This window comes from Acinonyx jubatus, chromosome A2, assembly GCF_027475565.1.
Source record: "Acinonyx jubatus isolate Ajub_Pintada_27869175 chromosome A2, VMU_Ajub_asm_v1.0, whole genome shotgun sequence".
Lineage (NCBI taxonomy): Eukaryota > Metazoa > Chordata > Mammalia > Carnivora > Felidae > Acinonyx > Acinonyx jubatus.
In genome coordinates, this window is record NC_069383.1 from 150,704,940 (window position 1) to 150,729,159 (window position 24,220).

The 24,220-nt window shown below is 46.1% G+C and overlaps 1 protein-coding gene across 11 annotated transcripts in view; it reads right to left on the bottom strand.

Annotated features, from left to right (window-relative positions):
* LARS2 (leucyl-tRNA synthetase 2, mitochondrial) overlaps positions 1–24,220 on the bottom strand; it is a 181,824-nt gene that overhangs the window by 128,847 nt on the left and 28,757 nt on the right. For all 11 annotated transcript variants that reach the window (XR_008297170.1, XR_008297173.1, XR_008297172.1 and 8 more), the window contains 2 exons: positions 12,679–12,770; positions 10,403–10,463 (listed from right to left, as the gene is read on the bottom strand). Coding sequence is in view for 7 of the 11 variants with exons in the window: in XM_053219548.1 (XP_053075523.1) it covers positions 10,403–10,463; positions 12,679–12,770 (153 nt within the window). In the remaining 4 variants the exon portion in view is untranslated. The remainder of the gene's footprint in view (positions 1–10,402; positions 10,464–12,678; positions 12,771–24,220) is intronic.

Sequence of the window (24,220 nt, forward strand, 5' to 3'; positions counted from 1 at the left end):
ATGGACTTGTAAGTGCCGGACTAGTGTGGCTCTGCAGGAGGTCAGAGGCTCGTGTGCCCCGTAGTCACACAGAGATGTGGTTCCCAACGTCGAGGTGACCGCAGTCCTGAGCACTAACCCTCAGGCCCCAGCACCAACGTCCCTGTAAACAGTAGGCACTGTAAGGGGAAATGCCAACCCTCAAAAGCTAAAGCAGAAACAGCCAGCCCCTTTGCCCTCCCACCCGGAGGAAAACCCCTGGAAAAAGGTGAATTTTCCCCCTCTGCCAGACAAGCGGCTTCACCTCTGGAAGGACTGGAAAGACTGGGAGAGTCACTTTGCGAGCCTGCGACACGTTGTCAAGGCAACCACGGCTCCAGGCTCCCGCTCTCGCAACGGGAAATCTTCCCAACCAGGGTTTCAAGACACTCACTTGCCCCCAAGTTCTTTTTGTTTTAAGCTATTCTTTCAATTCTTCTAAAATTAAAAAAAAAAAAAAAAAAAAAAAAAAACGTTAAAAATCTATCTTTCTGCTCATTATTTCCTGGAGTTTACTCCTCCCTATCAGATGTCCGGGTCCTCTACGTAAACAAAATGCCATGGTCAAGGGCCTGCAAGTAGACATAATTTTCACTTTGTGATCATACAAATCACGCTGCCTTTGGAAAGACACTCCTGCCGGGATGGTCCAAAGGGCTGGTGTGTTTTGCACAGAAAAGAGGGTGCCGCGATAACCACGTGGGGGTGGGGCAGAAACACAGCCGAACAAGCACCAGCAAGAGTGCAGGCAGACGAACGCCGGTGGAAACAAGAATTTACAAGGCAACCAGGGCAACGGGCCAAATGGCTGGAAACTCATGACGTGAGGGGGTTGTCCTTCATTGTTTCAGGCGTGACAACAGAAATGTGAAGAAAGAAAGAAAGAAAGAAAGAAAGAAAGAAAGAAAGAAAGAAAGAAAGAAAGAAAGAAAGAAAGGAGGGAAGAAAGGAGGAAAGAGCGAGCCCCTTCATCTTCTAGCAATAGATACTGAATTCTGAATTCTTTTTTTTTTTTTAATGTTTATTCATTTTTGAGAGACAGAGCATGAGCAGGGGAGGGGCAGAGAGAGAGAGAGAGAGAGAGAGAGAGAGAGAGGCACAGAATCCGAAGCGGGCTCCAGGCTCTGAGCTGTCAGCGCAGAGCCCGACGCGGGGCTCGAACTCACGAACTGTGAGATCATGACCTCAGTGGAAGTCAGACACTCAACTGACTGAGCCGCCCAAGCGCCCCTAGATACTGAATTCTTTACAGACAAAGTTATCTGACCTCTTGCTGGCTGCAAAGTAATTCAGAGCGGAGGGTAAGGATGAAATAAGACTGGTCACAAAACAGCTACTGTTGAAGCTGAGTGATGAACGCCTCGGGGTTCTCTATGCCACTCTGAGCGCAAGCTGGAATTTTTCCATAATAAAAAATATATAAAAAAAAGAGAGAGAGAGAGAGAGAGAAAGAGGAAAGAGAGAAGAGAGGAGGAGAGCATTGGAAAGGAAAGCAGGGAAGTCAAGGGAAGAGGTGAGAGCCAACAAGGGAGTGGAAAAAGGACAGTGAAAGTGGAGAAAGACGGAGAGACCAGTGCGCGGGGTGGAAATGCCATGGAAACCCCAGCAGCCCCCCTACTTTATGTAGGCTGTGCAGCGCTGACAGATAAAACATGCAAAAGCTTGAAGGCACCAAAAGCCTGTCCTGGTAAAAATTCTGATAGAGGGCAATTCGTTGGTGCCTCCTGTACCAGCCGGGAGACTCAGCCTGCCTTCCGGAAGCTGGGGAAGCACATTTGCATTTGTTTCAATGGATGACTTTTTTGTTTTTTAAGTTTATTTATTTTTGAGAGAGACAGAGACAATGTGAGTGGGGGAGGGGCAGAGAGAGAGAGAGAGAGAGAGAGAGAGAGAGAGAGAGAATCCCAAGCAGGCTCCCTGCCGCCAGCTAGAGAGCCCGATGTGGGCTCGAACCCACGAACTGTGAGATCATGACCTGAGCCAAAACCGTGAGTAGGACACTTAACCAACTGAGCCACCCAGGTGTCCCTCAATGGATGGCTTTCTTAGGGGGCAGTAATTCCCGAGTTGGCCTGGCCTGGCTGGGACTGATGGCCACAGCTGTCAGTCTTATTACTGGGCACAAACATTTACAGAAGACTGAACCCAGAAATACAAGAAGGAAATCAGACAAAGGAATTTAAAATCCAATGAAGATGAATGTAAATAAAACCTCCTAGGGGCGCCTCGGTGGCTCAGTTGGTTAAGCGACCGACTTCAGCTCAGGTCATGATCTCACGGTTTGTGGGTTTGAGCCTGCGTCGGGCTCTGTGCTGACAGCCTGGAGCCTGATTCAGATTCTGTCTCCCTCTCTCTCACTCCCGTTTGTGCGCTGTCTCTGTCTCTCTCTCTCAAAAATTAATAAAACATTTAAAAACAAAAACAATTCCTAGATCTCCACAGTAAAGAAACTCAGCAAGAATCAACTCTTGATTACCCCAGTAAAGGAGAATAAGAAAAGTTAATCCAAACACCATTTATGCCAAGTCCTAGAATACGTTTCTGTTTTGTCTTGTTTGGCTTTGATTTCACGTTGGAGTATGTTTGGGGATTGCTCAGCAAGCACCACAGTCAAATAATAAAGCCCTCCTCTGGCAGATCCCTGACTTTGGAATTACTTTGATTCCCATCTGGCTTGAACTTTTTCCTTCTTATACTTGTCTTGAGTTTGAAAGCAAATCCTAGGGACTGCCCCTAAAACAATTATCCAGGTGATTCCAGATCAAACTCGGGCCCCAAGGTCTACTGCGATCAAGATGTATGGCCAAGGACTGCTCTAGAACCAGCTGGGGCCTTAGGGCACTCATGAGAAGGGAGGGCACAGAAGTCAGAGACACACTCGCCTCTAACTGGGTTATTTGTCACAAGGAACTCACGGGGCCGTCCCCTAGGACCAGTTCATGACCACCGAGGCCATCCCCTGAACCCCCAAGAGGAGAATGCAGCCCACACCTTCTCCACAAGATGGCTGCCAGTCAGGCCACAAAGCACACCCCACAAAGAAGCACATCCCTGCCTTTCATTGCACAGTTTGGAATTTATTTCCTCTCTAGTCTTCCCCTAAGTAGCTGTTCAGCCATTCAAATTCGGCTTTTGGTTTCTTAGTTTCCTTTTTCTCAAGATGATCCAAGCTGTTTCGGGAATAACGTCTGAAAAAGCGAAACCCAGTGCTACATTAACAGCAAAGCCTGATTCTCATTCTGGCTCACCAGACATGCCTTGATTCCAGAAATGTATGTTTTGTTTTTTGTTTTTTTTTTTAATCCTGAGAATTAAGCGTCTTATGTAAGAATCCTGAGGATGTAGCTCAGGATCATTCCTCCAGGACATCTCACAAGGGAGACCATGCCCCTAGTTCAAGTTGGCTTTCTCCACCTGGCGGTGGAAGGTGACATTTCCCAGCAAGCTTATCTTTAAAATATCCTGTTTACTTGTCCCGTTAAATGTCCTGGTAATCTGCTGAATTATCCAGTTTTTATGAGACTTTGGGAATGTTACTCGTAAAGGCCACGGGTTTGCCTAGTCAATTAAATACACGCTTCCTCTCCTTCCTGACTTTGCTCCATATAACCAAACAGATTGTAACATTTAATCAAAAACCAGTGGGGGCGCCTGGGTGGCTCAGTCGGTTAAGCATCCAACTCTTGAGTTGGGCTCAAGTCGGGGTTCCTGAGATCAAGCCCCTGGGAGTCTCTGTCTCCCTCTCTCTCTGCCCCTCCCCTGCTCAAGTGCTCTCTCGTGCTCTCTCTCTCTCTCAAAATAAATACACTTAAAAAAAAAAAAAAAGCACTGGCGGGCTTCTGGGCAAGAGGGCATCAAGAACACAGGCATCTAAATGTGTTTCCATTACTCCCATTCAAATGACCAACAGAATATAAAGATGGGGGACAAGATGACTGCATCAGTACTGGAGACAACAGAAGGTGCCGCGGACTTGTGCCAAAAATGTTAAGGACTTTTGGCAGAAGGAACCAAACTGAAGAAAGGTACCAGAAGCCAAACAGCACAGCGCCCTCCATCCTTCAGAACCGACCGGGTTCTTGAGAAGCAGGGCTCTGCCACGTCTTACTTGAAAGGGCAAGGTCCTGGGGCGCCTGGGTGGCTCAGTCGGTTGAGCATCCGACTTCGGCTCAGGTCATGATCTCGCAATCTGTGAGTTCGAGCCCCATGTCAGGCTCTGTGCTGACAGCTCAGAGCCTGGAACCTGCTTCGGATTCTGTGTCTCCCTCTCTCTCTCTCTGCCCCTCCCCTGCTCATGCTCTGTGTGTGTGTCTCTCTCTCTGTCAAAAATAAACAAACATTAAAAAAAAAAAAATTTTTTTTTTAAAAGAAGTCAGGGTCAGGGGTATCTGGGATGTGTTTTACTCCTCCCAAGTGTGGTAAAGATCAGACCGAAGGGAAAGATGCACCAGGAAAGGTGGACTCCCCAGGCCCGGAAAGAAATGGATGATGCAGGGACTAGGAAAGAGCTTCCGCTCTCCCTCCCCTCAGGCTGATGGATCCCTAACTTGATGTATCAGTCCAGGTCACTCAGGAAATACAGGAGAAAATCCGTGAGGTGTCTATGAAGAGACTCTGAAACAGACAAGGAAAACACAGCATTCCTACTTGTTAAAAAGATTCAGCACAGGAAGCACACATCATAATTTTTTAAGAGCACTTCCTTATATTCTCAAAATTTCTGAACATACGTGGTCTGTGGAGATAAGATGGCAAAAGAAGAAGAAAATAAATCAAGGAAGAAGAGGCGTCAGAAAGGGAATGGGGGACGGAAGGAGATAAGACAAAATAAGACTGAATCCGAAAACACAACAGCAAAATCGGTATGTGCATTAGAAACCACACAAAGCAGATAGAGACCGAAATCAGCGATGCGGAAAGCAAACACGAGAAGTTCTTCCAAAAGGCAGGGAAGGACAAAGAGACCAGGGAAATGAGGGAAACAAGGCGACCGAGAGAGAGGACGCTGAGCAGAGCACTCGGCGACGGCCGGGCTTCTCGGGAACCGGAGGCCACAAGACCGCCGCAGGGAAAGACCCCCGGCTGCGGATCGAAAGGGCTCACTAAGCACCGGACCAAATTCAAGTGAAAAGACTAAAACTGGGGTACACTCTGGTGAAAACTGGAAACAGCAGGGGCAGAGACGGGAGGAATCCAACAGGCATCAAATGAGGGCACCACGATGACGACAAGTACCAACACACCGTGTGGGCTGGTCTCGGGCTTCCCCGCCAAAGGCCGGCGGGTCAGGTGGTCGCGGTGACATCAGTTAGTTCCACGTGGGACCAAGCGGCACAGAACGGCTCCTACTGCACCCACCCCAGGGACTGCAAGGAAACCTGGCGAAATCTGAGTACGATTCGTACTCTGGTTACAAGTTTCATGCCAGTGTCAGTTCCCTGGTTTTGATATTATATCGTAGTCCTACCAAATGTTATCACAGGGGGAAGCTGGGTGAACGGTATGTAGGCTCTCTTTGTACTATCATGGGAACTTCCTGTAAGTGTATAATCATTTAAAAAAAAAAAAAAAGATAGTACATCCGGCATCAAGGTCTACTACAGAAATTTGAAAGAAAAAAAAAATTCCATACCCCAATAAATTGCTGTTCCCAGATGAAAGAAAAGGAAAGTCATTCTCAAGTTATGAAGACAATGTATGAGGTCAGAAAAAGCACCAGTTGGAATTTTCCACAATTTCCAAATCCAAATTTTACAAATGGGCAGACATGCTCTGAAAGGGCTACTGATAGGGACTAAAACCCGTTAAATTTGAATAATTCAATTTGAATAATGATTATAAATGTGATCTTGAAATTAGAAGCAAATATCAAACATAAAGTTTAAGAAATAATCCACGATCAGGGTGCTGGGGTGGCTCGGTCAGTGAAGCGTCTGACTTGGGCTCAGGTCATGTTCTTGAGGTTTGTGAGTTCGAGCCCCACATCAGGCTCTGTGCTGACAGTGCAGAGCCTGCTTGGGATTCTCTCTCTCTCCCTCTATCTCTGCCCTTGTCCTACTCTCTCTCTCTCAAACTAAATAAACTAAAAAAAGTAATAATAATAATAATATATGATCACAAAATATATAAGAATAAATTAGGCCTAAAATCTCATATCAAAAAAAAAAAAACCCTCTGAAAAATAGGTTTTAGAAAGTAGGAAGTGTCACTGCCTGCTAAGTTCCTTAGCGTTTTATTTTTTATGTTGATACTAAACATAAAAAAAACAAAAACAAAAACAACTTAGGGGCCTCTGGGTAGCTCAGTCTGTTAAGCACCTGACTCTTGATTTCGGCTCAGGTCACGATCTCACGGTTTGTGACGGCAAGCTCTGGGTTGGGTTCTCTGCTGTCAGCACAGGGCCAGCTTCAGATCCTCTGTCTCCCTCTCTCTCTGCCCCCTCCCCTGCTCGAACTCTCTCTCAAAAGTAAACATTAAAAACTTAAAAAAAGAAAAAAATGGCGTCTGACCCTTGATTTGGGCTCAGGCTATGATCCCAGGGTCCTAGGATCAAGCCCAACATTGGGCTCTGCAATGAGCATGAAGTCTGCTTAAGATTCTCTCTCTCCCTCTCCCTCTCCCCCTCCTCTGCTAGTGTGCCCACACATTCACTCTCTCTAAAAAATAAAATAATAAAAACTTAAAGCTACCTTCTGGCAGAATAAAAAAAAGAATTCGTATTTTTTAAAAATTTCTAGAGGAAAAAAAGGAAACAAAATCCAGACTGTAGGACACCATAAAAAAAAAAAAAAAGACACTTAAAACTATGTTTGAACGGCATCTACAAGGGATGTACCAAAAGAATTCAACAAATAAGGGCTAAAAGTAAAAAAAAAATAAAATACAAAAGGAAAAAACATATCAAAGAAACAAACACAAGACAGTATAGATAGCACTGTTACATCAGACAATAAGAGGAAACCTCTGCCACCAAGTATTAAAACCAATCGTAAAGCAACTGTACTTAAAAACAGTTGAGTAATAAATATCATAAATGAGTCAAAAGAACAGAAACAGACTTAAGTATTATGACAGTATAAAAGAACTAAGTTATAGGAGGGGTTTCTGGGCGGCTTAGTCGGTTGGGCATCCGACTCCAGTTCAGGTCATGATCCCACCACTCATGAGTTCAAGCCCCGCGTCAGGCTCTGATTTCGATTCTGTCTCCCTCTCTCTCTGGCCCTCTCTTGCTCGTGTTGTCTCTTTCCCTCAAAAAGAAATAAACGTTAAAAAAAATAATAAAAAATAAAGAACTAAGTTACAATAAGGGTAGCCTTTGTTTGTGAGAGGGAAAGACAATACGAGCCGAGGAGAGGGAAAGAGGGAGTCTCAAGCAGGCTCTAAGCTCAGGACACAGCCTGAGGCAGGGCTCGATCCCACAACCCTGGGATCATGACCTGAGCTGAAATCAAGAGTCGGAGGCTCAACCTACTGAGTCGCCCAGGTGCCCCTAAAGGTAGCTTTTTATTTTTTTAATGTCTTTTAATTTTTTTTTAATTTATTTTTGAGAGAGAGACAGAGAGACAGAGTATGAGCAGGGGAGGGGCAGAGAGAGGGAGACACAGACTCTGAAGCAGGCTCTGGCCTCGGAGCTGTCAGCACAGAGCCTAACACAGGGCTTAAACCCACAAACTGTGAGATCCCGACCTGAGCCAGTCGGATGCTTCACCAACTGAGCCACCCAGGAGCCCCTAAAGGTAGCCTTTTAAATTAATGAGAAAAGGACTGTTTAGAAATAAAATAGAAGCAATTGTTGGTTATTTAGAAAAAAATATTCATTCCTTATCTTATATCCTATACTAACATAATTACAGCTGAGTTCAATGTAAAACTTAAACCATAAATGACTAAGAAGAAAATATTAATGTATTCATCTATCTCAAAGAAGTTCTTTCCAAGGACATATCTGTATGCTAATAATGATCTCACTATAAACAAAATGCAAGGCAAATGGCAAATGAGGAAAAATATCTGTAACAAAATAAAAATCATTACGAAAAGAACAAACACTCCTTACCTGTGTGGGCAAAAGACACGATCATATCATTCACACACACACACACACACACACACAAATTCAAACATCCATTAAACACATGGAAAAAAAAAAAAACAACCCAAAAAACCATAACTCCCTATCATTAATAATGAAAGAAATACAGATGAAAACATCTATGTAGTAACTTGAGAGTATAAATTTGTATGGTCTTCAAACCTTCAAATACCACAAGCCAAATTATACCTTTTAAGCTTCCGTTTAAATACCTATATGTCTTAAAACTTATCCATGCTTTTCTTTTCTTTTTTTTTTTTTTGAGAATTCACATTAAAGAAATAATAAAATGTGTGTACCAAGATTTCTGCCCCAGGAGTAGGGGGTGAACACAACAGTCAAATTGGGTCAGTGGACTGGCCAAGCCCTGCCACTTGGGTGGCCAGAACAAAATGATGTCAATAAAAGTATCTGCATTTTAGAGCTTTTCAGGAACCCAAAGAGATAATTATGGGTGCCTGGCCCATGGTAGGTGCCCATCAGACAGTGGTAGTGGTGGGGTGTATTTATCTGTAACACTGAACGATTGGTTCAAAATCCCTTATCTGAAATGCTCACAGTCAAACATGTCTCAGAATTAAGGCTTTTTGGGATATCAAAAAAAAAAAAAAAAAAAAAGGTCTAGGAGAGTACCTGGTAATCAACTATATTGCTATTTCTACAGGAAAACATAGGGATATCCATTCTAAGTGAGATAAACACCAGTTCGGGTCACGTTTTGCAATCAAATGAGTTAAAATTTTTCAGTTTTTAGAGCTTTCTGGACTTCAGATGTGACAAAAGGGATTGAGAACCCATATTTCTGATAGAAAAACATTAAAATCTATCTAAATGTTATGATATGATAATAAGGGACAGGTTGCATAAGTTATATAGTTGTAAGACGGGAAACCATACCACTTATAAAAAGTCACTTTTTCGAAGAATATTTCATAAAATGGGAAGATGTTCATGAATAGTAGGTTAAAAAAAAAAGGCAAGATAAAAATATGCATCATGAATTCCACTTTGCAAAAGTAAATGACATAGATGTTTATAATTCCAGAATAAAAGATGCAGGAACCATACCAGGATGTTAAATCAGCCGCACTGACTCTATGTTCTTCTTTAGACTTTTCTGTATTTTCTTTTTTCCTTTTTTCTCTTTTTTTTACTTTTCTGTATTTTCTAATCTTCTATGATAATCAGGAAAACAATCCACTACTATCCTGAACCCTTTACGGCTGATGTCCCTGTGCAGGACTAGAGGATTAACATCTCTGCCCTCAAGGAATCTAGAATCTCATCTCTGGAGAGCTCTGGGCAGGACTCATTAGAACTTGATTCGGCTCATCACCTTATCTAAAGCTAACAAAAATTAAAAATTAAATAAAAAATTTAAAAAGGACTGTTCAAATGTGTTCGACTTTTGCTTTTTTTCACTGTACTCACTGAATCTCAATTATTTAAGAAATTGTTGAAGGAGAAGGGAAAGATCGCGTTCAGGTTTGTTCCAGGCACTTCTCATGAAGAGGAGGGTGTGAACTTGAACTTGACAGGCTCAGCAAATGCAAACCTCAGTCATTTTGTGCAGCAAATAGATGCTAAGAGGGACGGTGACATTGGAAGGGTCCCTAGTGAAGGGGCAGGCAGGAATCAATCTTACCTAATAGACCATCCGTGTCTAAGGGGTGGGCGTTTGGCCAAAGGGTTGAAGGCCTCAGTTCCCAGTGACCTGGGTGTTCCTAACTAAGAGCTGGTGTTCCTAACATCCAGGTGGTCTTCATGAACTCCTCCCACATCTAGAATTCTCCATCGGTTTCATATACAGTTTGAAAGTATTTTACACCAAAATGCTGTTTGTGACAGATTGTTATGGCTTCTTATGAGACTCAATTTCAAACTTGGAACAAAGGTAAATAAATGGTTAATCAACTTAACACCTAATCACCTCAAAAAACCCGAGTGGGTTGATAGTTCATCATGTTTACATAGATTCCAATAGTCTTTTTCAATTATTGCAGAGAAGAGGAGAAATCCTTGAGTAAAGATTTTGACACACATAAATTCCAGCCGGCTGTGGCCTTAAATAAGAAGTTAACTCTCTTAGTTTAATCCCACAGAAAATTACTTGTTTGCAGGCAGATTATCCCCTGGGAATACTATTTTTTACTTGTGGGGTGCTAATCTTCCCTCCCTCCCTTGCCCTCTCCCAACCCAAAGAGGAGGAACATGAAGTAAGTGTGCATCGTCCCCTGTGCAACCACGAACTCTGTTAAAACAAAAACCTTCCAGGAGAAAGGGTGGACTTACCCTATCCCAGCTGAAGCACAGGCCCAGCTGATCAAGCTGCTTCCTCATGTGTTTAATATTGCTGTGAAACAAAGGGAAGGGGGTTAGGTTTTCAGAAGGGGGAAAGCCACAAACAAACTGCACTTTGGGAATGTGAAAGGAAGCAGCAGAAGTCTAGGTTATTCGAAAGGTTTCCAGGGGGCACCTAGGTGGCTCAGTCGGTCAAGCATCCGACTTCGACTCAGGTCACGATTTCACGGTCTGTGAGTTCGAGCCCCGCGTCGGCCTCTCTGCTCTCAGCACAGAGCTCGCTTTGGATCCTCTGTCCCCCTCTCTCTTTGCATCCCCCCCCAAATAAATAAACATTAGAAAAAATCTTTAAATTAGTTTAAAATCGACTGAAGAGAAAACCCCCTAGTGTACAAATTGTGGGAATCCAAAAGAAACCTGGTTTAGTGCTTATCAGTCAAAAGCTAAAATCAAAAACTGTCCAATAATTGGGATAGAAGGAAAGAAGTGAACTAATCAACTTTCGTATAATAGGAAATAAGGTAATATGTCTTTCTTTTCTCTAGGTGATCTCTGCTTAGCCAGCAATAGCTTATTTTATTTTGTTCTAGACATTTTGCAGAAAGTGCTTGCTATGGACAACGTTGGTGTCCCCCCGAAGTTCATAGGTTGAAACCTAACCTCCAAGGTGATGGTATTTAGAGATGAGGCCTTTGGCCGGTGATTGGGTCTTGTGGGCAGAGCCCCCGAGTGGGCTCAGTGCCTTACAAAAGAGACCCCAGAGAGCTTCTTTGCCCCTTCTGTCATGTGGGGACACAGAGAGAAGATAGCCATCTATGAACCAGGAGGGGGGTCCTCACAGACACCAAATCTGCGGGCACCTTGGTCTTGGACTTCCCAGCCTCCACAACTACAAGAAATAAACGTCTGCTGTGTATAAGCCACCCAGACCATGGTATTTTTGTTAAAGCAGCCGACTGACTAAGAGAGCGCTTAATCTTCACCCATTCCGATGAGGTAGGGGCTATGGCTATTGCTCTTTTACAGAGAGAGAAACTGAGCACAGAGCCCAACGTGGGGCTTAATCCCATGAACTGAGAGATCATGACCTGAGCCAAGATCAAGAGTCAGATGCTTAACCAACTGAGCCACCCAGGCACCCCCATTTTCTTAACTGCTATTTTCTAGTGGAGGGGTTGGTAAACTTCTTCTGTAAAGGGGCAGATGGGAAATGTTTTCAGCTTTGTGAGCCATATGGTCTGTCACAACTACTCAACTCTGCCCCTGTATCATGAAAGCAGCCACGGCAATATGTAAGCAAATGGGTATGGCTGTGTTCCAATAAAGCTTTATTTATAAAATCAGGCAGGGCCAAATGTGGCCCATGGATCATAACTCAACGATCATTGGTCTAGTTTACGTCAATTTGTTGCCATATTTGATCCACTCTATTTGATTACCTTCTCTTCCTTCTTTCATCATTCCCATTTAATCTGGAATTAACCATAATGGAAAAAGTGGGAACTGGGGGTTAGGAGAAAAAAGAGAAAAAAAAAAGGTATAGTGGACGCTTTTACAATGTAGCGTTGGGCAAGATAAAGTGAAGGGAGGTGAAAGACAGTGGACACAGGCCCTGGAACTGCCCTTCTACATCTCTAGAGGCATGGGGTATGGAAGGGCCGCCGATCTTTGTGAAAGAGGCTGATGGAGTGAGCCCAGAACATTCCACTGGGTTCTGGTACGAGGGATGGGCACTGCTGGTACGCATATATGTGGAAGCCTGAGGCACAGGTGGAATCGGGAGTGTGTCCCCCCCTTGGAGAAAGCCATACCCAAAATATATTGGCCATATATTTCTACATTGAATGCCTAAGTTCCTCTTGCTCTAGCACGGCGAAGGCAAAAATTAACAGAATTTTCAGAGAAAATTATAATGTGGGACTCAGATACAGCTCACACTACGGTCAAGAAGATGAGAAGCATTGTAGTCACTGAACAAACGCAACCCTCTCCTTCTTTTGCCTTCCAAATGCAAATCCTCAGGGGAAGAATAACTTTGCAAACAACAAAGCATCAGACGGAACACATCAATGAATACCCAAAACCTTCTTTGTCATTTCTCAGCAAAGAATACAGCAGGCTAAAAGCCAAACGCCAATATACATGACGCTGTTTAGCGCCTGGCAGACTGCAATGTTTTGTTTGCTTGGCTCTCTGTTTCTCACACCCAGATTAGTACACATGTTCAAGGTTTCTGTGTGTGTTTGCATACGCCTATAAATACATACCTTTGCGTCCAACTTTCTGGATGTAGATTCCGCTCGATTGCTGCATTTTCGGCAGGCAGTCCAAATGCATCCCATCCCATGGGGTTGATGACCTAGCACCCAGAAGAGAAACATCGGTCATGGCAGACTGCTAAAACCTCTATCAAAAAATAAATAAATAAATAAATAAATAAATAAATAAATAAATAAATAAATAAATAAATAAAACCTCTATCAGCATTGTCTTCTGGGCAATAAATAGGCGTTCTCTCCTACTAACATATCCCTTTCTGGATGATTCCAAACGATGCTTTTGAAAGCCAGTTGGCTACTACGAGGTATGCAGAGGAGAGAATTTAGAAGGTTATACACTGTGGTGCCAACAGCAATTTTCTCTGAGTGGACTATTTTTCGTGACTACTCTTTACTTCCTTCTTCTTCTGGTCTGTATTGTCTCTAATGAAACCACGCTGCCTTCCCGAAATTAGAGTTTCTTGTGATTTCAAAAGTATGTACATATAAAAATGTACAGGCCTTTAAAATGCTCCCCTCATATTAGTATCTTCCACTTAAGGAGCTGTGCTGTCCGATATGGTAGCCACTAGCCACGTGCCGTTGTATAAATTTAAACTTAAATTAGTTAAAATGAAAAATTCAGTTCCTCAGTCGCACCAGCCACCTCTCAAGGCTGCAGCAGCCACTTTGAATCACTTCCTGTGAGATGTTCCCATTCTCTGAAGAACAGGGAGGCCTAAAATCTTAGAGCTCAAAAAGGTTTCTGAGATAGGTCCTCTACCGCCGCCCCCCTTTACTTTGACAGTTTAAGTAACTGTGGCCCAGCGAGAGTGAGCAGCCTCCCTAGATCACACCAGGAGTGATTAACTACCTTAGGCCAGGATGGGCCAGTGAAGCATCCATTTCGGCAAATGGACAACCCGTTACGTAGCTCAGCTCGCAGCTTCCACACCAAGTTCCGTCAACCTGACTTACATGCTGTGAACAGGAACCATGGCTTGACACACGTACTGTGGTACCAAGGGACAGTCTTGCTTGTAATCATACAGACGACCTGAGCTTTTGTTCACACACATTTCCTCGGGACAGTGACCAATACTCGGAGGCATTTACTGCCACTACCTCATCACGCGTGAGCATCAAAACAGGACATTTTCCACGAGAGAAACAGGTCTGGTTTTCTTTTGTTAAAAAAAAAGTATCCCTCTGATATTTGGAGTAATGCATTTTCACCGTAAATAACTGGGTACGCAGAGAAAAAGATTCAGGAGAAAACAAAACTCACTTGTAACTCTACCATACGGCCATACATAACCAGTTAAATCTGGCAAATTTATACCCAATTTTTAGAGATCGGGATCATATTATTTACGTATGGGTTTTTTGTTTGTTTGTTTTAGCTCTTATTTCTTTCCCACCATGCACCTGGAGCTTTCTTCCATCTTTCTGTCTGGCACGAGAACTCTCTGAAGTGCACATGAGTATCGTCCATGACCATCTCTGCCTCGGGTCCTTAGGCACCCATGACTTGAAGTGTCCCAAACTGGACTCGTCTCCCCTCCCAGCCGCCAGATCTGTTCTCCCCCTAGCCCCACTTAACAGGGAGCAGGAAGAAAACAGGCATGCCCCTTCCAGGGAGCAGAGCCACTTGTCTTAGAGTCCCCATTCTGCTGGGCACATTACTTTTTAAATGGATTTTAGGAGTCTGCTGGAATCATTCCATCTAAAGACAAAGACCATGCACCTAACCCAAATCAGAGCCGCTCAAACCCCTCTGGCTAGTGAGTGGGAAATGCCTGGAGAGGCTCGCCCTTCAGGAGACTGTGTGGCCGGCGGGGTCCAGCCCCAAACCCAAGCCTGCCGTTCACTGGCAGTGGGACCCAAGGCACCTTACTTACTCCACTCGTGACTGAGAGCGGCCACCCCGCATCGTGGACGTGACGTGCCGTGTCAGCGGCACACCCAGCACGGTGCTCAGTACGGGCACCCCATACGTGGCAGCGCTGGCCATCGGCCACCTGCCACCTGGTCTTCAGCACCCACAACACTGCCCACCACTGGCTCCCCCGTCAAGACCTCAGCCGGTCTCTTTGGCCACATTTATCTGGATGGCTATGAGAGCAGGCGGGGAGACGCCTTGACCTCACCCACGTCCTCAGCCCTGTGCCTTCCTGAGCGTGGGCCGCTTGTGACAACCGTCTGTAGCACGCTGGTGTCGGGCACTAGAAGTTCTTAACCGAACCGAACAGACCGTGAGGTTCAGAGGGCCCGTCATCTATTTGGCCTGCTTTTCCATAAAAGGAAAAGTCATTCCTGCAAAATCAATGGCTCGTATCAGGTGCTTCGCTTGAAAGTAGCCCAATCGTTCCTGCCACGCGGGCCGAAGCCGGGGGAGTCGCCGGGTAGCCCACGAGGAGGCAGCCACCCGGGGCCCTGCCTCTGGCTGCGCCCGGCAGGGTCACATCGCCTCGTGGACCTGGCCACCCTGGGGGTGGTGGTGAGTCTGACCCACTCGCGTGTGCTTTCTGGAAGAGATTCAGGCTCGGGGAACACGTAGCCCTGCGGGCACCTCAGCTTGCTATCGCTCTGGGAGAGGCTGGTCTTGCGGCATCCCGCTGGGAAGCCCTGGATTTCCGGCCCGAGGTGACCCCACCGCCACCTTCGGTGCCTCCGTCCACACCCCTCCTGAGCTCAGTCTGAACCGGGTCCTTTCTTCCTCCTTAACTGGATGTTTCCCAAGGTACAACCGTAATACGAGCTTGTTTTGACAAATGAAACAATCGGGGCACCCTGGGGGCTCAGTGGGCTAAGCGTCCGACTTTGGCTCGGGTCATGATCTCACGGTTTGTGAGTTCGAGCCCCGCGTCGGGCTCTGTGCTGACAGCTCGGAGCCTGGAGCCTGCTTTGGATTCTGTCTCCTTCTCTCTCCGCCCCTCCCCGCTTGTGCTCTCTCCGTGTCTCAAAAAATAAATAAATGCAAAAAAAAAAAAAAAAATTTTTTTTTAACAAATGCAACGATACAACACGTGATACATCAAAAGCAAAGCTGACCCTCTCTCCCTGTGGCCCCGACCCCCATTCCCAACTCTTTGACTTACCTGAGAACACCACCAGCCTCTGAATCTTCCCACGTCGTTCTCATTCAAGCATAGATATACAAATATGTGTACACGTATATGGGAGCCAGATGGGTTATGTTTTTCGGAAATAGAACCTGATATACGCTATTTTATGAACTGCGTTTTTTTTTTCGTTTAACATATCATGCACAAAATATGTAAGTATGTGTGTGTGTGCGTGTAAGCACGTGTGTATGGCTTTTGAAAACATCCTGACATTCCCCCAGGAGTATCTGTTCTTTGAAGTTTTAGGAACCCGGCCAGACACAACCCAATCTCTTTGATCTTCCAGACCCGAGGTCTCCCTTCCTCTTGCTAAATGTGGCAGGCCCAAAATGCCTCATCCTCCCCCACAGCGGCCTCCCCTTCTGGAAACTGCTCCTCCTCTAACTTCACACAGTCCTGCTGGGGGCTGCCAGTCGCAAAATCCGTCCCTCCGGTTACCCGTGTCTGAACCCTTCTCGGGGCTTGTCTGTGGTCTGTAGTGCATGGGGGCAACAAAGACGGGGAGGGCAACAGCACACTCTTGACTCCTTTCTCCTTGGCCAGGAGGAACAAGGATACGAGCCCACGGCTCCTGGTGAGCCCACCTTCTGCCTGGAGGAGATGTCTGAGAAAGCACAGCTGGCGTGCACACTGAGACTGGGGACACAGGCAGCCTTCAAGGACCTGGTCCCCATCCCCATGGGCCTCTTCCTGCAACATTTCCCTTTGATTCTGTGAGACACATCAGGATCTGTAAAAACACACCCACCCCCTCCCACCCCCCATTTTTGGCTAAGCCGGTCTGACCTGGGTTGCAGTCCATGGTGGCCAAGAATCCTAAGTAAAACAAACACTCGTGAGGATATAGCTTTCTCTTTAGCACTGCTTAATCCATAGACGAAAAACATTCCCTTGTAACAACTGTTAAGCATCACAGCCTTTCCTCTCTTTTCCTTTAATTTTTAAAAAGAAAGAAGAGAGAGACAGAGATAGGGGAAGGAAGGAAGGAAGGAAGGAAGGAAGGAAGGAAGGAAGGAAGGAAGGAAAAGGAAGGAAGGGAGGAAGGGAGGAAAGGAGGGAGGGAGGGAGGGGGGGAGGGAGGGAGGGAGGGAGGGGGGGAGGGGGGAGGGAGGGAGGGAGGAAGGAAGGAAAAAAGAAAGGAAGGAAGGAGGGAGGGAGGGAGGAAAGGAAGGAAGAAGTCCCATTTTGGGGCTTTATGCTGGATTACTAGAAAGTTCTGCAATGCTTCCACGGATGACACAGGAGTGCACCTTCCAGCTGTGCTTCAATTCTTCCGAGGCTGCTTCACTGGCAGAAAAATGGAACTGTTGTGTAACTGTTCCACGAGAAAGGGGAAAACTTAATTACCACTTGGTTTCTTTGTTGGAACTGCCAAAATGGCACTGGTTCAAAGCTCCTGCCTATTAACATTCTGTTAGATGCTGTCCGTATTTTTAAATAAAGTCAATACAGAGACAGTCACAAAAACCAGTCTGGATTTACGTAATATTTTTCTATTTTTGTTTTCAGATGAAATTAGCATGAAAAGAGTCTTAGCCCACATGTTACCCAAGCTGTCTATGAAAATAAAGTTAGAAAATCTTAAAGCTTCTTAATATTTCATTCTTACCAAAGCCTGACAAAAAGCAAACGCCTGCCCTAGAATACAGCCCGCGGGAGGGCCTTTCCGCATCTTGAAGTCAGAACAGTTGCTTCCGCCACGGGCCAATCACTGGAATAAAGGTTCCGTGAGCCAACTCTCTATGGAAGAGGAAAGGGTCCCATCGCTCCGGTACCTGGGTTTCCAGAGACCCAGGGGCCAAGTGCAGAGCTCACTCTTGTGCTAGAGAGGATTCACTACCGTCAAGAGGGAACCGAGGGGGGACCTCGAACAAGATCATGAGATAACAGAGCCTGTCCCCTCCTTCCAGGCAGCAGATTCTATGTGCTGGTCAAATTGTTACAGCCCATCTATGTAAAGGACACGTGTCAGGTGATTTCTATGCCAGCCTCGTTCACCTCTTGGTCTCTTGGACACCACATCAAATACCTCCATTCCAGGTACGGGATGCCCGCTTTCTCGCCTGTGGTTTCCTATGGCCGAGACTATCTACAACGTTCACCGGGAGAACTCTAAACTCTCCTTTTTGGTTCTGAAATTCCTATTCCTTTCTATCACCATAACTTGGTTTATTTATTTTTTAAAAAATTTTTGTAAATGTTTATTTATTTCTGAGATAGAGTGCGAGCAGACGGGGCAGAGAGAGAGAGAGGGAGAGAGAGAATTCCAATGAGAGCTGTCAGCACAGAGCCCAATGCAGGGCTCCAACTCAAACCGTGAGATCATGACCTAAGCCAAAATCAAAAGCCGGATGCTTCACTGACTGAGCAACCCAGGCGCCCCATAACTTGGTTTAATCCTCCCACGGTTCCAATAAGTAACTATACCTACAGCTCACCCATGCCAACTAGGCAATTTGGCCTAAAAAACAAAGCCAACATCTGGATTTATAAGTTAGGGTCACCTGGGCTCTCTCAGTTCCCTGGGAGTTAATTCTTCTTGGATAGGAGTGCTTTCTTTTCTTTTTTAATTTTGTTTCTAATGTTTATTTATTTTTGAGACAGAGTGTGAGCCGGGGAGGGTCAGAGAGAGAGACAGAGAGACACAGAATCCGAAGCAGGCTCCAGGCTCTGAGCTGTCAGCACAGAACCCGGCACGGGGCTCAAACCCACAAGCCGAGAGATCAGGACCTGAGCCGAAGTCGGATGTTTAACCGACTGAAGCCTCCCAGGCGCCCCTGGACGGAGTGCTTTCTGCAAAAAAAAAAGAATAGAGACAAAGCCCTAGCAGCTCTAACTGGGAAATCTAGAAAATAAACTTCCAGTGTGTGAAAAAAAACATCATTTCCTGCCATTCTCCTAACAAACACTCTAAACTCTTCTCACTTTTAATTGACGCCAAGAGGCACAGCACAACATCCCCAAAACTTGGAAGGGCAGGACACCACCACCACCTCCAGACCAAAGGAACAAAGGTGGAAAGGGGAGGTGACAGCCGAAAGGCTGAGATCAGGTATAGAAACCGAAACAGGTGGGTCTGCCCAGATGGAACCAGATCGGTGAAGACGACACTAGAAATTCTCCGGCTTCTCCTTTCCTCCTGCGTGCCAGTCTTGCCAGTTTCTTTTCGTCCCCAACCAGCTGGAGGCCAGCTGACACCAGGGCTTGGGGGACGTGGTCTGCAGGGGTCATCGTGCTACGAAAAGCAAAGCAGGGGCTGGAGGTGACAGCGAACTGGCCACGGGCCGCCCAGGAACTCCAACAAGGCCACAAACCTACCATGACTTGGGGTATCAAAGGGGAGTCAGGGACAGCTACTGAAGAGGAGAAAACACAGGGGTCAGAGACCTGGCAACTCAGACCAGAGCTGGCCAGAAGGCAGGGCCTGGGAGCCGGGGCTAGGCCAGCCTCTGGTGTGGACGGGGCCACATGCCCATGGCTCACCGTGACAGGGCCTTCCGCCTCCCTCTGAACGGAGCCGTGGGCGTCTCAGGGTTGGCAGGCCGGATGGATGGCAAGAGGACTAGCAGAAAGGCATACAGGGGAGGGCACAGTTACATGCGACAACATAAGGCTCTCAAGGGACTTAGCCTGGAACATGCCAGAGATCACGGCCCAGAAGGGCCTGGTCAGGAGCGGGTGGTCAAAGGGGCCCACAACCTCATCTATGCTAGATTTCTTCTCTTTTTAATGTTTATTTATTTTTGAGAGAGAGACAGAGAGACAGAGATAGAGACAGAGTGTGAGTCGGGGAGGGACAGAGAGAGAGAGGGAGACACAGAATCCGAAGCAGGCTCTGGGCTCTAAGCTGCCAGCACAGAGCCCAACATGGGACTCAAACCCACGAGCTGTGAGATCACGACCGGAGCTGAAGTCGGACACTCAACCGACTGAGCCACCCAGGCGTCCCTGTATTTCTTCTTTTTCAAGGGGGTGGAAATATGGAATTGTATGTACAAGTTAAAAATACATTTTTTAAGAAGGAAAAAAAAAAACCAAGAACAGGCAAAGGAACGGTTCTTCCTCCGACACAGGAAGTAAGATCCAACCGAGGTAAGGAAACTTTTTAAGGTGGAACAGAAGGAAGCTGGGGCAGCTGGCCGCCTGCCTTCCGGACAGCAAGAGAATTAGCACAGTTGTTACTACAAAAGGGCCGGCCAATCCCCTCGGAAGGACCAGCTTTCTGGCCTTTTCGTCATGAAACAAAACTTCATATTTGAAACCAACCGAGCTTCTAACTGAGAGCAACCATGGTTACCGCTGCTCAAAAAAATTGCTATTTTCAGAGTGTCATAGTTTCCCTGGACTAGATTCAACACTTTATTTCCAAGAAATGAAGACACATACCATTTAATGTTGTTCAGCAGGTGTTAATAACCCCCCCATTTTTACACACCTGTGGAGCAAAACCAAGTGAATGCTCCAGAGTAAAAAAAAAATCCAAACGACGGTACCAGTACTGAGGCCCAGGGCAGACCTGCCCCGGGAAGGCGGATGAATCGGCCACTTTCTAATCAAGATACTGGACCAGCGATCATTCTTCCCTTCAAATCACACGGGAGGGGACAAGCCCTGGAAATCCGCTCTCTACTTCTTTAGAAGCTACAGAGATTCGAAAATTTGAAAACCGAAGGCCACGCGATGCCCCTCGGGGCGCTTCGTGAACACCCACGGCCCGGCCGGCAGACGGAAAACCAATGACACACGTGTAATTGTGCCCTTGCTCACAACTCCCCGCGCCTCCTCGCATTTGCGGGTCATCACATTAGGATCAGGCAGCTGTCAGGCCCAGAGCCTCCATTTTCCTCCTCCTCTACAGCAAACAGCAAAGAGGCCCAAGCAGGAAACCCGACGTGGGCAGCACCCGGAGGCCTCTGGCCTGAGACACAGGAGTCCAAGCCCAGGCCTGTGGGGGAGACCGGGCATCCTGATGCCTTCATCACTCTGCCTCTGTCCCAGAGGGTGCCAGGAGACCAGCCGGGGTGGGAGCTGGGTCGTTTTCTTTCCCAATCCTCTGTGCATACAACACATGAAAACACGACAAAATCGCCGTCTGTGCTAAGCTTTAAATGTGTCATCAGACGTTATATGAGTTTAAGAAGAAGCCAATTGGCAGGGCAGTCTTTTCTGATTTTTGAAAGAGAAGAACTGATCTCTGGCTTCAAGAAGCCCCTGCTAAAACATCCAAACGTCAGGACTAACTTATTCTCGCTACCATTAATTGGGTTACACGAGGAAACTGCACGACCGTTTTTCTCACGATCACCTCACGGGAACCCTGCCACAAATCTGTGAGGTGGGACGGGCGGGTGTCATCACCGCATTGACTAAAGCCCTCATTCCAGATCGATTCCTCACCTCCAAACCACCTGTCTCTCCATTTACAAAGTCCACGTCTAACCTGGGTGTGTCCGTGCCTTGTTAGCTCTTTGTGGCGTTAGCTTTCCCCAAGAGAAAGGTGATGGCCATGGCTTTTAGGCCTGTCTCCATGAATGAGGGAGAGCATGGGGGGGGGGGGTCACACCGACCCACCTGTCTCACCTCCTGTCTCATTTCTTCCCTCTATGCATGACTTACTTGCTACTATAAGAGGAAACCAAAGAAAAAGCTATTTTGAACTTCCCAAATCATCATTCTCACCCATTCTCACCCCCAAATCACAACTTGTGGTCTGGCCAGGCTCACAAAATCAAGGACAAACCACAGACTGGGAGAAGGCATCTGCACTGCGTTTAGCCAACAAAGAATCAATAATGCAGACCGTATAAGGCATTCTACAGAGGAACAGGAAAAAGACCAACAACCCAAGAGGAACTTGGCAAATAACGCGAGCAAGCCACTCGGAGAAGAAGAAAATTAAATACAACAAACATATGAAAATATCCCCGCCTCACTAGGACAGTACTCTGGAAAATGTAAATTAAAAACAAAATTAGATGCCGTTTCCCATATGACAAATTAGCACAGGCTAAAACGGCATTCATTGCTGGCCTCAACAGTTGGGAAAGTCATGTAGAAAGATGGAGTGAGGCGGGGGGGGGGGGGGGGGGGCGCCTGGCGGACTCAGTTGGTTAAACTTCCAACTTCCGCACAGGTCGTGATCTCGTGGTTCATGAGTTCAAGCCCCGCGTCGAACTATTAAACAGTATTAAACAGTAAGAAAGTAAGAAAGAAAGAATACCTATAATACACAACGCTTTCAGAAAACAGGAAGAAGGGAACATCCAGTTTGTTTTACGAGCCAGCATAACCCCGATAGCAAAACCAGATGAAGACATTAGAGAAGAAAATTACAGAGGCGTCTGGGCGGTTCGGTTGGTTGACAGCCAGGCGTCAGTTCAGGTCATGATCTCACGGTCCTTGGGTTTGAGCCGTGCGTCGGGCTCTGTGCTGATAGCTCAGAGCCTAGAGCCTGCTTCGGATTCTGTGTCCCCCCTACCTTTCTCTCTCTGCCCCTCCCCCGCTTGTGTGGCGCTCACACTCTCTCACTCTCTCTCTCTCTCAAAAATAAACAAACATTAAAAAATTTTCAAGAAGAAGAAAATTACAGAGCAGTACTCTCATGAACATAGGGAGATTAACCCATTACACACAGCAATACATGCATTAAAAAAATAATAATAACATTATGACCAAACGAACACAGGAACACAAGGCTGGTTTAAGATTTAAAAAACAATCAGTCGACGTATCACATTAACAGAACAAAAGGGAAAAACTATATTCCATCTCAATATACGCGGAAAAGGCATTTCACAAAAACCAACACCCAGTTACAATAAAAATTCTCAGCACACTAGGAGTCAAGGGGAACTTTCTCAACCTGATAACGAGTATGAGAAAGACAGAGTGGAGCAGGAAAATTTGTGGAATACACTGGAGGGGGAGGCCAAAATGCAGGAGGAGAGTCTGGAATGTGGGGTCTTGCGCCGGGAGTAGAGTGTGTTACAGAAGGAGAAATGCTCCACTGCATTGCAAAGCAAAATAATCAACATGTTAACAAGTTCCAGAAAAAGGCAGAGCTTACTGGGCTTTCCTTAGGCCCACTGACTGATGCTGAACCTAAGACTGATAGGTCTATTTAATACGATAGAAATCCCAGGGTTTAGAATAAAGCTGGCAGGGCACCTGGGTGGCTCAGTCAGTTAAGCATCTGACCTCGGCTCAGGTCATGAGCTCACGGTTCATGGGTTCGAGCCCCGCGTCGGGCTCTGGGCTGACAGCTCGGAGCCCGGAGCCTGCTTCGGGTTCTGTGTCTCCCTCTCTCCCCGCCCCTTCCCTGCTCATGCTCTGTGTGTGTCTCTCTCTTTCTCAAAAATAAATAAGCATTAAAAAAAAGAAGTAAAAAACAAAAAGAATAAAGCTGGCACTCAATGACTATATAGTGAATAAATGAATGAATACATATGTCAGACCCTGTTGTTATTCCTGATTAGATATTCCTTCCCTCCCTAGAGTGAGGACCATTGAACTTGACCTGAATCCTCCCCTGCTCCATCTCTGGAACTAGTCCTGACACTGGGAATGGATTTTAAAACAACAGGAAGCTCAACAGGTTTTCATGCTGTCGACAATTACAGCGAGATTTGTTTCTCTTTTGCCATATCCCTTAAAAACCGGCTGGACACGTTTTCACCAAGTTTGGAGTGCTAGACAGGATGATCTGACTTAAATATGGCTTATGAAAATTAACAAGGAGTTAATTTCAGCAGAACCTGGACGATGCCCCAAAAAGCTCATCATCTTAAACAGAACAACTGAAAGTCAGAAACAAAGCGAGCCCTAGATGCACCGTAAACCAAATAGCAAAGGGTGGTTTTAGGGGCGACCTGGGTGGTTCTGTCGGTTAAGTGTCCACTTTGGGTCGGGTCTTGATCTCACAGTTCATGAGATCGAGCCCTGTGTCAGGCTCTCTGCTGTCGGTGCAGAGCCTGCTTGGGATCCTCTGTCCCCACTTTCTCCCTCTCTCTCTCTCTCTCTCTCTCTCTCTCTCTCTCTCTCTCTCTCTCAAAAGTAAAAATAAACATAAAAAGAAAAGACTTTAAGTTTAAAATAAAAAAGTGGTATTAGGCACCCATCAAATCATAGGATGGGTAATACAAGCTGCAAGCAATGTTTTGCAGTTAAGCTGCTTCTGAAGATGTAACTGGGTGCAGTGTGCTCCAGGTCAAAGAGAGTAGGGTTCACTTATTACATGGCAGTGACTGACCTCCCAGAGTAAATCAAATCAATGTAAATAATAACCACATGGGACGCCTGGGTGGCTCAGTCAGTTAAGCGTCTGACTTTGGCTCAGGTCATGATCTCACATCTCAGCTGACAGCTCACAGCCTGGAGCCTCCTTCCAATTCTGAGTCTCCCTCTCTCTCTGCTCCTCCCCCGCT